Raw genomic sequence first — 16,287 nt, 5'->3', positions numbered from 1 at the left:
GGTGCCCCAAAAAGAAAAACATTTTATCAAGGTCTTCTAATATGAATTCTGTAAAAGTCAGTAAGCAGCTACAGACACAAGTGAAGAGTAGAAAGTAAAAAAAAGGAGGGGGGGACAAAGACACATCCTTCACTCTACCATAAATATGAAGCTCTATTAGTGTTCCTGCACCAATATCTCATAGGAGCCCATATTTCCATGTGCTCAGGAGTACACCCCATTATTGTATATGGGATCAGACAGCATTCACGTGTGATGATGTCAAGCCAAATATGTACTGGTACTGCTGAGTTCAAGGTCTAGAGTTGGGTCCATAAGCAGGGTTAAGCTACCAGGCTTTGCTGGATCCCAGAGCAGAAGTAGATAGCAAGCCCAATCAGCATCCAGACACCAAATATCAGCCAGGTGCTACCTGACATCTGCATCATAAGGCAAATGTTCACAAAGATGCTCAGGAGTGGGAGGAGAGGCAGAGCAGGGACCTTAAAGGGAAGGGGAGAGGAGCTCTGTGGCTGTCTCCAGATGACCCCAGTGATCCCAGTGATGAGCACCAGGAGCAGCACAACCACTGTGATAGGCACTGGGTCTCTGGAAAGCAGACCTGGCCAGTGGGCCAGCACCAGGCAGAGGAGAGTCAGCAGCAGAACAAGGAGTGAGGAGCAAACATAGACAACCCGGCCAGAGAGTGGAGTGGGGGTGGAGCTGCCTGGAAAAAATAGTCCTTGTAGAGTCAGCTTCCCTGCTGCAGGTGCGGTCTCCTCCTGCATCTGCGCTACATTTCCCCCATCCTCCTCCTGCACTTGTGCTTCATTTCCCTCATCCTCCTCCTGCAGCTCTTTTTCAGTTTCCTCCTTACTCCTTTCAGGCTGATACCTGACGATAAGAACACAAAAAGCTACCAAGGAATAAGATATCAGGGTCCCAACTGACCTCAGGTCCAGAAGATCAGTGAGTCCAAAGAAGAATACTATGATTGCTGTGATAATGCCAAGGATCAGAGTGGACAAGAAATAGCCAAATGTGCTATAAGTGAACCTGGCAAGGACTGGGAACAAGAGACCATCATCTGCCATCATGAATATCACCCAATGTATGGGGAACGTAAGGCCCCAGTAAGTGCTGACAAAAATACCATAGAAAATGGCAAAAACTACAACATAGTAGGCAGGGACCCAGCCAATATGGAGAAATGCCTCAGGCAAGGTGCTCCCAGGTCAAAGCTGGTAGTAAGGAACTATGAGTGTAAGTGCTGCAGAGACACCAAAATACACAAAAAAGCAGATGAGCAGTGACATCACAATGCCCATGGGGATGGAACGCTGGGGATTGTGGGATTCTTTGACTCTGGTAACCATAACGCTGAAACCTATGAATGCATAGAAACAGGTAGCTGATCCACGGAGAATCCCCTGGAAGCCAAAAGGCATGAATCCTCCAGAGCCCAGAGGGCCCAAGCGAGAGGTGCCATTGAGTCCGGCCTGTATGTAGTCCTCTTCTGTGAGCTTCCAGTTGTGCAGGTCCCCCTTAATGAAGCCAGAGATGATGAAAAAGCTGAGAACCAAAAGCTTCACCAATGTAAACACTTCAAAAACTCTGAAGAACCCGTTCTGACTTACATATTTCAGTTCCGTGAATAAAAACAGAAAGATGACAAAAAAGTAGCGTAGATTGTCTGCAATGACTTGGGAAACATACTGTGAGATGGTCTCTTGCTGGGTCTCAGAGATCTGGTTCCCAAAGATGATGTTTAAAGTTAAGATCCAGGCCTGCATCATAACAAATGCATCAATAGCAAAGGAGAGGATGAGATTCCATCCAGTGATGAAAGCCCAGAGTTCACCTACAGTGACATAGCTGTAGAGATATGCCGAGCCAGAATGGGGAACCCGGGCACTAAACTCTGCATAGCACAGCCCAGCCAACAGTGATGTTAGACCTGCCACCAAAAAGCAGATCACAATGGATGGTCCTGCTTGATTACTGGCCACCTCATTAGCCAGGAAGTACACACCAACACCCACTGTGCGGCCCACACCCAGGGCCACTAAATCCAGAGTGCTCAGTTTTATGCCAGATTCAAACTCATCCACTTCTTTCTCCAGTGGACGTCTGTGTACCAGCTTTTGACCAAACTTGCTAAGTGCTTGACACAGCATTCTAGCTGGAATTGAAGAAGATTCTAAGGATCAGAGAGTTGTAGCAAGCCCAGGGAGTCAAGGGTGCTGGATCTTGTTAAGTGAGGCTGAATTAAACCAAGTTGGGTGGGGACTGCCGGGGTCCTTTGCTCAGGCTTCAGAGCTGCTGCTTCATATTTCATATTTCTTCTTCCTTTTTTTAAAAAATTTAATTAGTTATTTTTTATCTTTATATTATTTTATTTTCTTTCTTCAGTGTTCCAAGATTCTTCTGGTATGTGCTATCCTTCCAGAATGCCTATGGAAACAATAAATAGTTACTGAACAATGGTGTTCAACCAATGAACTGAGAATCAGAGGCTGCATGTAAGTTGTTGCAGTCCAAGTATCACAGAAACTGACACCAAAAGAGACCATAGAAAAGTTCATTCTTCTTCCCCTCCAGAAAAAGTACCAAATACCTCCAAACATTCTGTTTTTGTTTTTGTTTTTTAATTTTTTCTCAGTGGGCTCCATGCCCATCATCTCCCTCACTGGATCAACATGAGAATTCCATAAGAAGATGCAAACTAATACACGCTGCTGGTGGCAGTGTCACTGAGGCACCATCTGAAGCACAATCTTAGTGGAATTCAGAATGCATACACAATTGGACACTGTAGTGGTTGAATGGGTGAATGTATCTGAAACAAACATAAAACATGGACTGGAACAGCATTTGTTAAATAACTGAAAAAAGGGCCTCTAGTGAGGAGGGGAAATGGGAATAGAGATAAGGATGAAATAGGGTAATAAAATGCATTGAAAGGGGGCTAACTGGACATAATAAAAAACAAAATAAAAATTAAAAAAAGAAAGAAAAGGGGCCTGACAGGAAGAGATGGTGTAAACATGCCATGACTGAGGGAGGTACTGACTCCATTCTGTGCACTGCAGGTTCAACACAAGACTGCAGGAGACAATGTTGTTAGAGCACCTGGTACAGAACCTGGTAAATGACAGACATTCAGCTGATTGAAATTGAAAATGGAAATGGAATCCTGTAATTGCCAGGATATGGAGAATACAAAGAAGGAACACCTGCTAGAAAGAGGGTGAAGAACAGGAAAGATGGGGCACCCCCGCTACTAGTTCCCGCTGAACCCAATTCCTCTCTCTTCCAGCAACTTTGGCTGTCTTGGAGGCTCTTGTAGTAGGCAGTATGGAAACTTCTGCCATGTTTTCTCTCTGGGAATCATCTGCAGCCACCTGCCACTCAACAAAGACACAACAGTGGTTTTCAAGATTTGTGAATCAGACCCCTCTGATGTGGGTCACTTCAAAAAAAAAAAAAAAAAGTCATACACTCTTCTGAAGTGCCTCCATGGGCACTGAGCAGAAATCCTAGAGGAGGACCATCTGCATGGCAGGGTAAGAGGCAGGTAATGCTTGATAGTTTATATTTCCTTCAACTGTGTTGTGCAGGGTGGTCCTTGTGCTCTTCCCATATTTTCTGAAGATGAGGGAAAGTGGGCCTACAGACAAAGTATCAAGCTATCGAGAAGCCACCCAAAGAACAAAACATCTGGGAATTAAATAATCATTTTTATGACTCCAACAGGTGCAGGCAGAACAAAAATGAATAACCAACTCTACAGAAGAGAAAGGATACCCATGTTGGGAAAGCCTGAGAGAGCCTACCACAAATGCAGTTTCTAACAACATAGAGAAACATCATCTTCAAATGCCATTTCAGATATCCCCATTCTCATGCAATAATCTATGGTTATTCCAATGGTTTATATTCAGTCCAAGCTCTCTGACCCAGCTGTCAGAGCCCCACCCTAATTCTCCCCCTAACTTCAGATACATCACTTCCTTCCTGACTCAGCTCCTCACATCCTGACTTACCCTTCCTGGGATGAACCAGTGGCCAAGGTAAGTGACCTGCCCTGTCAGGGATTCCCTCCTCACTCCTTTCTGTCCAGTCTTGACCCTGAAGCCTCTCTCAGCCCCATTCTACAACCTTTCCTGCATCGAGGAAGCCTTTCCTAAGCCACCCTGACTGATCCCATCTCCAGCCTTCCTCCCCTTCCCACTAGCACTTACTTCCCATCCTGATGGCCAGCTGAAACTCATTTTCCCTATCTGTCAGCTGGTGACCTGAGTGTGTTCCTTACATTCCTGTATAGTCTAAGAGCTTCTAGAGGGCAGGGCCAGGATCTAAATACCGCCTCCTTCTGGATTCCACACTCTCATCTCCAACCCTCCCTACACGGGACAAGGATCTGCTCATGATTGTCACAAGCAACCAAAAGAGGCATTTAGAACAAAGAAAATGAATATATAGATGTATTGAATAACTACTATAACTGGAGATTCCTTGAAAAAGTGCTGTTGTTTTGTTTTGTTTTTGGAAAGAGAGAAAGGGCCAAAGAGAGGTGTAAACAGGAAACTAGAACATGCACCATCATGTATTTCAGGAGTGTCCTGAGGACATTTCCTAATGAGGGACCTGGGTCTGCGAATCTCAGTTTCATGGGAAACAGTCTCTCCCAAAAAAAGGCATTTGCTCACAGGAAGTGCTTCAAGAAATGCAGACAGGGGCCAGGGAACATGAAGCAGCTTGTATGGATTCCATTATGACCCTGGATCCCCCTTCCCTCACACCTCCTCCTTGTTTTTTCTCAGTCTCTGAGCTCCTTCCAACTGCAAAATCAAAGTTCCATCCCCTGTTTCCTGGAAGAACTTCTATCAAGTCCAACAATCCACTCCCTGAAGAGCAGGCTGTCTTGCTTTCCCAGCCAGCCCCACCCACTCCCCTTAGTCTTGGAGATCATTATGTTCCCTCCTCTGTCTCTACGAATGGTACTGAGTTCACTCTGGACCTTTCCTTTTCAAAACATTTTTCTGAGGCAGTAACTGCCACTGGATTCTGTGGTAGGGAGTTAATACTCCAGCCAATCAGGAAGTTGGCCTGTGGCCTCTACTGAATAGCTTCAAAGATAGTGTGGGTATCGATTGCTTTGAAAGAAGTGTGGTGAAGACTTGAGAGGAAGGCTAATGATGCCATTAAATAAGTGTTTTCAAGTTCTCAAAGTTTCAGAGACATGGACTGTAAATTCAACATCTCCAGAGATTACATTAATCCTCTATATCAAAGCACAGGTCTTTCTTACTTCCAGAGTGTATAAACACTCTCATCCTCCTTAAAATTTCAAGACAAGAAGCTCCAGAACCATCTAAACCAGTGGCTCCAAAACAAGCAAGGATGAAGTCTTTTGGATAGCTGGCGTTTCCTAGAGTTTCTGACGTCCTAACTCAAGCAGCCCTGGATTCTGGTAAGACACAATCAGGAATACAAGGATAGAGGTTTTGCGTTCAGGGCAAGAGTTTGAAATAATCCTAAGTGTGGTGCATGTGTAACCAGCACTTCCATCATGGAAACAGTTCAGGAAAACCTAGGAAACGGTACACAGAATGAAAGCTACCATGGAAACTGGACCTGGGTCTCATATTCAAGGGAAAAAAACAGTTTACAAAATCAAATGAAATATGTAATTTTCCCATTTTCTCTTTTTGTTTGTGCCTTCTCTAGAAGAGTGTGTCCAAACATGGTCTGTCATTTATTAATTCAACAAATAAACTGCTCCCTATTTATTTAGTACTACTTTGGATAAAGTAAGGAAAAACAAAACCTCCTCCACTCATGTTGTTTATATTTTTGCAGTAGGGAGAAAAAAAAACACATTAGTAACAGGTTTATATATTGTGTTATTAGATTGGTAATCAGTGCTACAGAAACAAGGAAAGCAAGCAAATTGTAGGATGTGCTCACAGTGGGTGTTGTGACTTTAAAACGGGTGGTCCAAGACAGACTCCCCTTCACATTGTTGTGCAACTTTCACCACCAACCATCTCCAGAACTTGTTCATCTTCTGCATCTGAAACTCTGTACCCATTGAGCAGTAGCTCCCCATTCTTCCCTCTCCACAGCCCCTTTCAACCACCATTCTATTTTGAGTCCCTCTGAATTTAACTAATCAAGGTACTCATGTAAGTAGAACCATACAATATCATCTTTTTGTGACAGGCTTATTTCACTGCGCATAATATCTTCAAGGTTCATCCATGTTGTAGCAGATATCAAAATATCCCTCCTCTTTAAGGCAGAATAATATTCTATGGTGTGTATATCTCACATCCAGGTTATCTGTTTACCCACTGATGAACATGCTGGTTATTTTAACTACTGGCTGTTATGAATAATGCTGTTATGAATATGGTATACAAATATCTTTTTGAGGCTCTGCTTTCAGTTCCTTGGGATATATACCCAGAAGTGGGATTGCAGATCACATCGTAATTATATATGTAATTTTTTGAGAAGTCACCTTCCTGTTTGTCAACAGTGGCTGTCCATTTTAACCATTCCCACCAGCAATGCACAAGCATCCCACTTTCTTCACTTCCTCGCCAGCACTCGTTATTGTCCATTTCTTAATAGCAGCCATCCTAATGGGAGTGAAGTGACACTTGGCTGTTTTTGAGAAATAACAAGGAGTCCTGGGGGGCGAGGACACAGTGAGTGATGGGAAAGCAGTAGGGGGTGAAGTCAGAGAGAAAGCAGGAAATCAGATCCTTCACAGAGGGTCTGAGACTCATTGTGAGGATTTTGCCTGTTACTCCGTGAAGGAAGCCCTAGAGAAACTGAGAATTTCACATGTTGTATACCGATTTTCATATTCATTTCATAAGACAATGACCGATTGTCTTAACTAAAGCTGCTCATAGTCTAGATTATCTCCAAGCAGGACTCCCTCACTTGAAAATCAAACAAAAGTTATTTTAGTGACATTCACTACTTTAGGTTTTTCCCACCAGTATTGTGGATAATCAAGAGCTGACATGAAGATAGACAGCGGTTTTTTTCTGGAACTTGGTGAAATTAAGGACTGCAAAGACACAGATAGGTAGACTCTTAGAAAGGGATCAGAAACCATGTGAATCAGGCACTCACAAGGGCAGAATTAAATAGATGAATCCAGTCCCAAGCCCCAGATACCTCGGGAAGGACTGCCAGAAATGTCTGAAATACTCAGAGCTAGAGAGAAATAGATCCTCAAAGGGAAGCCTGAAAACATGTTTCTATAAAGCAAAAAATACCTCTCATGAGCTCACCTCTCTGGGCAACAGGGATGAAAGCTTCTACATCCAAATAAGAAGTCCAAGGAGTTATACAGTTTCTCAACTACAAATAATCTGGCATGAATGGCTGCCTTACCAACAAATATAAATATTAGAAAATATACACTTATGTGTGTGGAGGGGGATGGTGGGAGATGGAGGGAAGAGGAGAGAACCATGGGGCTGTCCCTCCTGGGAAAGGAGGAGAGATAAAATGAATTTTCATTATGGCACTTTAGGATTCCAATGGCATTTAGGGGAGGGAAGGATAGTAAAATCTAGAAACCAAAATAACTAATTTCTCTCAGCAACGCAACAGGCCATGGACCTCTATTTTCTTTTTGCTGTTTCTTTACAGCTGAGGACTACCTTATTGATCCTCCACTCTCAACATGTACGATCACCACCCACCCTAGGGCAAAGAGACTCCACAGTTTGCCCCACATCATATTCCTCTTCTTACTTCCCTTTTCTGTGGGCGCTTAATAGAGGTCTTGGGTTACCTCCAACCTTCAAAGAGTTATTATAAAAATGGGACTGCAATATAGGAGAAGGCTGCTCATTCTCATGTCCTCAAGTAGAAAAATAATAGACCTAAGTAGCAGTGAAAGTCTAATGTCATTCATCATTCATTCATTCATTCATTCAATAAATAGTAAGCATTTTCTAAATACCTGTCCTAGTGCTTGATCCTATATACACAATGGAGAGGAGAAAGATGTGTTCCCTGCCTACATGGTACTAATTATATTTAGCAATGTTCTTAAATAATATTCCTGCCCAAAATGTGTAACCAGAACCTAATGATAAAATCGATAAGTCTAGTTTTATTCCTAGGTATTCTATGATTTTTGAATATCAGTACTCTGAAAACTATAGGATACTTACAAAAGAAATTAGGAAGACACAAAGAAATGGAAAAACAGTCCATGCTCGTGGACTGGAAGAAAAACATTGTTAAAATGTCCATACCACCCAAAGAAATCTACATATTGGATGCAATCCCTACCAAAATACCACCAGCATTTTTCACAGAACTAGAACAAAGAATCCTAAAGTCTGTATGGAACCACAAAAGACCCCAAAGAGGCAAAGTAGTCTTGAAAAAGAAAAGCAGAGCTGGAGGCATCACAATTCTGGACTTCAAGCTATATTACAAAGCCATAGTCACCAAGAAAGTTTGGTACTGGCACAAAACCTGACACCTAGATCAGTGGGGCAGAATAGAAAACCCAGAAATGGACCCACAACTCTATGGCCAACTAATCTTCAACAAAGCAGGAAAGAATATCCAAAGGAAAGAAGACAGTCTCTTCAACAAATTGGGTTAGGGATACTGGACAGCAACATGCAGAAGAATGAAACTGGACCACTTTCTTACCCTATAACACAAAAATAAAGTGAAAATGGATGAAGGACCTAAATGTGAGACAGAAAACCATCAAAATCCAAGAGAAGAACACAGCCAGTAACCTCTTTGACCTCAGGCATAGTGATATCTTACAAACACATCTCCAGAAGCAAAGGGAAAAAAAGCAAAACTGGATTACTGGGGCTTCATCATGATAAAAAAAAAAAAAAAACTTTTGCACAGCAAAGGAAACAATTGACAAAACTAATTGACAATCTACAGAATGGGAGAAGATATTTGCAAAGGTCATATCTGATAAAGGGCTAGTATCCAAAAGCTATAAAGAACTTATCAAACTCAACACCCCCAAAATAAATAATCCAATCAAGAAATGGGCAGAAGACATGAACAGACATTTTTCCAAAGAAGACATCCAGATCGCTAGCAGACCTATGAAAAGATGCTCAGTATCACTCATCCTCAGAGAAATACAAGTAGAACCCATGATGAGATATCACCTCACACCTGCCAGAATACCTAAAATTAACAACACAGAAAAGAACAGGTGTTGGTGAGGATGTGGAGAAAGGGAACCCTCTTACACTGTTGGTGGAAATGCAAACTTGTGCGGCCACTCTGGAGAACAATATGGAGGTTCCTAACAAGTTAAAAATAGAACTACCCTTTGATCCTGAAATTGTACTATTAGGTATTCACCCAAAGGATACAAAAATACTGATTCAAAGGGGAACCTGTACCCTGATGTTTATAGCAGCATTATTAACAATAACCAAATTATGGAAAGAGCCCAAATTTCCACCAACTGATTAATAAAAAAGAAGATGGATATATGACAGAATGATGAATATATTCATCATTCTGTCATTGCCAGATACTATTTGTTCTTCCTCCATCCTCTGCACATCATTCTTATATCATAATGACATCAACTGATGAATGAATAAAGGAGATGGAGGTTTGTGTGTGTGTGTGTGTGTGTGTGTGTGTGTGTGTGTGTGTCTATGTATATATATACACAATGGAACATTACTCCAAAACCAAAAAGAATGAAATCATGCCATTTTCAATGATGTGGAGTTAACTAGAGCTTGCTCTTCTAGGTGAAATAAGTTACTCGCAGAAAGAAATAGACCATATGATTCCACTCATATGTGCGATTTAACAAACAATATAGATGTACATAGGGGAAGGGAAGGAAAAATAAAGTAAGACAAAAACAGAGAGAGAAGCAAGCCATAAGAGACTTTTAATTACAGAGAGCAAACAGGGCTGCTGGAGGAAGGTGGGTGAGGGTTGGCAAAATGGATAATGGGTTTAAGGAGAGGTCTTGATGAGCACTGGGTGTTAGATGTAAGGGATGAATCACTAAATTCTACACCTGAATCCAATTTTACCATATGTCTTAATTGACTAGAATCTAAAGAAAAACTTGAAATTTTAAAAATATCAGTCTATAGACAGTTTCCACAGAAAGTTGCCTTTCTATAAAACAACTGACCTGTGCAGTTCAAAACTGTCAGTGTCAGGAATGGCAAGCTGAGGAACTGTCGCAGAGTAAAGGAGAATAAAGAGACATGACAATGAGATGCAATGCAATCTCCTGGATTGCTCCTGATCAGGGAGAAACATCTTACTACAAAAATTGAAAAATTAGTAAAATTTGCATATGGACCATATTTCTCTCTCTCTCTCTCTCTCTCTCTCACACACACACACACACACACACGAGAAAGCAAGCAAAAGTGCCAAAATATTCAGAGCTGCTCAAACCCATTGAAAGATAAAGATAAAGTAGTGTTAATGTTATTCTTCTTGATAGGTTTGATATTTGTCAAACTTAAGATAGAAGGAAAACAACAATGTCCCAGTAGTAAATGTTATGGTTTCTCCTTTCTTAAATGTCCTTTATAAACAAGTTTCCCAACACTTTTGGTTGGAACCAAATCCCACCCAGAATGATCTAGCCCCAAATCCGGAACATTAGATCAGAGGAGTGCATGGGAAGAGAGACTCCCTTGGCTCTCTTGGTTCCCTTTGTCAGCAAGCAAAAATTCCTGGAAAGAAACTACAATCATGGTTCATGTTAGTATAGTTACAATATTTCTATCCTTGGGGTGCTTGGGTGGCTCAGTCAGTTAACTGTCCGCCTTTGGCTCAGGTCACCATTTCAGGTTCCTGGGACCCAGCCCTGGGTCTGGCTCCCTGCTCAGTGGGGAATCTGCTTCTCCCTCTCCCACTGCCCTGATCATGCTCTTGTTCACTCTCTCTCAAATAAAATGTTTTATCTATCAAAATCCTAGAGGAGAACATAGGCACTAACCTCTTCAACATCGGCCACAGCAACTTCTTTCAAGAAATCTCTCCAAAGGCAAAGGAAACAAAAGCGAAATAAACTTTGGGGACTTCATCAAGATCAAACAAAGGAAAACAGTCAACAAAACAAAGAGGCAAGCCAGGGAATGGGACAAGATATTCGCAAATGACACTACAGACAAAGGCTGATATCCAAGATCTATAAAGAACTCCTCAAACTCAACACTCAAAAAACAGATAATTATGTCAAAAAATGGGCAGAAAACATGAACAGACACTTCTCCAAAGAAGATGAACAAATGGCTAAGAGACACATGAAAAAATGTTCAACATCATTAGCCATCAGGGAGATTCAGATCAAAACCACATTGAGATACCACACTTACACCAGTTTGAAGGGCCAAAATTAACAAGTCAAGAAATAGCAAGTGTTGGAGAGGATGTGGAGAAAGGGGAACCCTCTTACAGTGTTGGTGGAAATGCAAGTTGGTGCAGCCACTTTGGAAATTCCTTAAGAAATTAAAAATAGAGCTTCCCTATGACTCTGCAATTGCACTACTGAGTATTTACCCCAAAGATACAGATGTAGTGAAAAGAAGGGCCATCTGTACCCCAATGTTCATAGTAGCTATGTCCACAGTCGCCAAACTGTGGAAAGAGCCAAGATGCCCTTCAACAGATGAATGGATAAAGAAGATATGGTCCATATATATAATGGAATATTATGCCTCCATCAGAAAGGATGAAAACTCAACCTTTGTATCAATGTGGACGGGAATGGAGGAGATTATTGTGAGTGAAATAAGTCAAGCAGAGAGAGTCAATTATCATATGGTTTCACTTACCTGTGGACCATAAGGAATAACACGGAGGACATTGGGAGGAGAGGAGAAGGAGGTTGGAGGAAATTGGAGGGGGAGATGAACCACAGGATCCTCTCAACTGAGGCAAAAGAAGCATTTGACAAAGTACAGCATTCTTCCTTAATTAAAACTCTTCACGGTGTCGGGATAGAAGGAACATACCTCAATATGTTTTATCTATTCATAGCCATCTATGAAAAACCCAGAGTGAATATCATTCTCAATGGGGAAAAATTGAGAATTTCCCCCCCAAGGTCAGGAGCACAGTAGGGATGTCCACTATCACCACTGCTGTTCAACACAGTACTAGAATTCCTAGCCTCAGAAATCAGACAACAAAAAGAAATAAAGGGCATTCTAATTGACAAAGAAGAAGTCGAACTCTGAATCTGAGCAGACAACATAATACTCTATGTGTAAAATCCAAAATACTCCACCCCCAAATTGCTAGAACTCATACAAGAATTCAGTAAAGTGGCAGGATATAAAATCAATGCACAGAAATCAGTAACATTCCTATACATGAACAAGGAGACAGGAAAAAGAGAAATTAAGGAGTTCATGTCTTTCTTTCTCCCCATGATTCTTTAGCCTTGCAAAGTTAATTAATTTTTTTAATTTTGTTTTTTCCTTATGCTAAATTTTTTAACATACTATTTCCTCTTTTAACGTTTTTTAACTAGTATCTTAACAATACCTTTCATAAAAAAAATCTTTTTTGAACCTTCTTATTATAGTCATATTTTACCCTTCATTGCATCTAAATTTATTTTTTGTATACACATAGAGTTTTTTCTTCTAAAAAAAATTGGGATACAACTTCTTCTAATAGATCAAAATATACCCTAAATCTAGCACAGGGCTTTGTTCTAGCCTGAGCAAATTCTCTCCAATTTTTTTTTCTTTGTTCTCCCAACCAACATATCAACTTCTTTTTTAGAAATTTAAAAAAAAAATTTCATCTTTATACTCATATTCCATACCTTCGTGTTTGCCCTTATTGTGTGTGTGTGTGTGTGTGTGTGTGTGTGTGTGTGTGTGTGTCTATTCCATTCTTTAAAATTTTGAGAGGTAGTTTCTTCTAAGAGACCAAAATACTCCCAAAATTAAATGGATAACTCTGTTCTATTCAGCAGTCTAATACATATATTTTCTTTTTTTTATTTTTCTTTACTTTTTCTATTTATTTATTTATTTATTTATTTATTTATTTATTTATTTTGCTGAACTTCTTTTTACCCCCTTTCTACCCCCACGATTTGGTTAAAGCACATTTTCCTGGGGTCTTTGCAACCCTCTCATATTTATTCACTCCTTCATATATTCTTTTTTTTTTAATTAAATTTTTTATTTATTTTCAGCGTAACAGTATTCATTGTTTTTTCACCACACCCAGTGCTCCATGCAATCTGTGCCCTCCCTAATACCCACCACCTGGTTCCCCCACCCTCCCACCCCACCCCTTCAAAACCCTCAGGTTGTTTTTCAGAGTCCATAGTCTCTCATGGTTCACCTCCCCTTCCAATTTCCCTCAACTCCCTTCTCCTCTCCATCTACCCTTGTCCTCTATATTATTTGTTATGCTCCACCAATAGGTGAAACCATATGATACTTGACTTTCTCTGTTTGACTTATTTCACTCAGCATAATCTCTTCCAGTCCTGTCCATGTTGCTACAAAAGTTGGGTATTCGTCCTTTCTGATGGAGGCATAATACTCCATAGTGTATATGGACCACATCTTCCTTATCCATTCATCCGTTGAAGGGCATCTTGGTTCTTTCCACAGTTTGGCGACCGTGGCCATTGCTGCTATAAACATTGGGGTACAGATGGCCCTTCTTTTCACTCCATCTGTATCTTTGGGGTAAATACCCAGCAGTGCAATTGCAGGGTCATAGGGAAGATCTATTTTTAATTTCCTGAGGAATCTCCACACTGTTCTCCAAAGTGGCTGCACCAGTTTGCATTCCCACCAACAGTGTAAGAGGGTTCCCCTTTCTCCACATCCTCTCCAACACACGTTGTTTCCTGTCTTGCTAATTTTGGCCATTCTAACTGGTGTAAGGTGGTATCTCAATGTGGTTTTGATTTGAATCTCCCTGATGGCTAGTGATGATGAACATTTTTTCATGTGTCTGGTAGCCATTTGTATGTCTTCATTGGAGAAGTGTCTGTTCATATCTTCTGCCCATTTTTTAATATGATTATCTGTTTTGTGTGTGTTGAGTTTGAGGAGTTCTTTATAGATCCTGGATATCAACCTTTTATCTGTACTGTCATTTGCAAATATCTCCTCCCATTCCGTGGGTTGCCTCTTTGTTTTGATGACTGTTTCTTTTGCTATGCAGAAGCTTTTGATCTTGATGAAGTCCCAAAAGTTCATCTTTGCCTTTGTTTCCTTTGCTGTTGGAGACATATCTTGAAAAAAGTTGCTGTGGCTGATATCAAAGAGGTTACTCCCTGTGTTCTCCTCGAGGATTCTGATGGATTCCTGTTTCACGTTGAGGTCTTTTATCCATTTCGAGTTTATCTTTGTGTACGGTGTAAGAGAATGGTCAAGTTTCATTCTTCTACATATAGCTGTCCAGTTTTCCCAGCACCATTTATTGAAGAGACTGTCTTCTTTCCACTGGATATTTTTTCCTGTTTTGTCAAAGATTATTTGACCATAGAGTTGAGGGTCCATATCTGGGCTCTCTACTCTGTTCCACTGGTCCATGTGTCTGTTTTTCTGCCAGTACCATGCTGTCTTGGTGATCACAGCTTTGTAGTAAAGCTTGAAATCAGGCAACGTGATGCCACCAGTTTTATTTTTGTTTTTCAACATTTCCTTAGCAATTCGGGGTCTCTTCTGATTCCATACAAATTTTAGTATTATTTGCTCCAGCTCTTTGAAAAATACTGGTGGAATTTTGATCGGAATGGCATTAAAAGTATAGATTGCTCTGGGCAGTATAGACATTTTAACTATGTTTATTCTTCCGATCTAAGAGCATGGAATGGTCTTCCATCTTTTTGTGTCTTCTTCAATTTCTTTTAGAAGTGTTCTGTAGTTCCTCGAGTACAGATCTTTAACCTCTTTGGTTAGGTTTATTCCAAGGTATCTAATGGTTTTTGGTGCTATAGTAAATGGAATCGATTCTCTAATTTGCCTTTCTGTATTTTCATTGTTAGTGTATAAGAAAGCCACTGATTTCTGGACATTGACTTTGTATCCTGCTACATTACTGAATTGCTGTATGAGTTCTAGTAGTTTGGGGGTGGAGTCTTTCGGGTTTTCCATATAAAGAATCATGTCATCTGCGAAGAGAGAGAGTTTGACTTCTTCCTTGCCAATTTGGATACCTTTTATTTCTCTTTGTTGTCTGATTGCTGTTGCTAGGACTTCTAATACTATCATCCTCAATGGGAAAAAGCTTGCAGCCTTCCCATTGAGATCAGGAACACGACAAGGATGCCCACTCTCAGAACCCGACATTCTTTAGACCAGGTCTTGCCGGGAGCAGGACTAGAAACCTACTGGTTTGACTAAGTGTTAGCCCAGCTCTAGTATTTCCCTCCCATTTTCTCTCTACCCCATTTAGCCTCAATTCTAAGTGCCTAGATGGGTAGATGGAGGCATGTTATAAGATGGGATTGAGAGGAGAAGTATTGTAAGTTAGGTGGGGAGAGTTAGTTGAAAACTATGGGGGTGGGGTGAGGAACAACAATCAGGAGAACTTAGCCCAGGGCTGTGAGATGGCCTTTATCATTGACCTTTTCCAGCCACTAATCTTCATCCTGTGTCAAGCAAAGAGGACAGCATCCACTCAACCATGGTCACTCATCACATGCACATCCCCAACCATCACAACCCAATGCCAGACTCAAGTGGGGTGTGGGAGGTAGGGAGCGTAGTAACTTTAAAAGGCAACAGGAACTCAATAGAGGAAAGGTGGGCCACTTACACACACACACACACACACACACACACGGAGAGAAAGAGAGAGAGATCGAAAAAACAAACAAACAAACAAACAAACAAACGGGGGACTTCTCCCCCTAAAATAAGGATTGGATTGAGAACAAGAAGTTTCTTTGGGTTTTCACCTCTGAAAAATCCCTGGTTAAAGTTAGTCCATGTTTTCTCCAAATACAATTTTTCTGGTTTTCTAAGTGGGGATGACTTGTCCCCACAGATCTAAGCTTGGGAACTCTAACTACTGCCAACAAATAGAATCTGTAACAGCTGGAAACATTCATCAGATGTGTAACGATGCTCATGGTGGGGGAAGATTTAGGGCTCTAAGGCCTTCTGTCTAATGCCTTAAAGGGGGTGAATGCTTTGGTGTGCATGCTCCCATTTGCTCTTCCCAACAGGCAGGGGATAGGTATCATTGTTACCCACATTTTACAGATGAGAAAACTACAACCCAGGATGGTTATGGAATTGATCT

General features: G+C 41.0%; 1 protein-coding gene across 1 annotated transcript; it reads right to left on the bottom strand.

Annotated features, from left to right (window-relative positions):
• Window positions 1-323: 323 nt before the first annotated feature.
• LOC308348245 (cationic amino acid transporter 3-like) lies at window positions 324-2,156 on the bottom strand (the record flags this gene model as incomplete). Its single annotated transcript, XM_080812222.1, is given in 2 exon segments — window positions 324-1,214; window positions 1,218-2,156. Coding segments are annotated over 2 exon segments (1,830 nt in total).
• Window positions 2,157-16,287: the final 14,131 nt, after the last annotated feature.

The sequence above is a fragment of the Martes martes genome, assembly GCF_963455335.1.
Source record: "Martes martes genome assembly, chromosome: 8".
NCBI classification, from domain to species: Eukaryota; Metazoa; Chordata; class Mammalia; order Carnivora; family Mustelidae; genus Martes; species Martes martes.
Note: the sequence above shows the minus strand (reverse complement) of the source record. Positions and strands in the feature narration are given on the sequence as shown.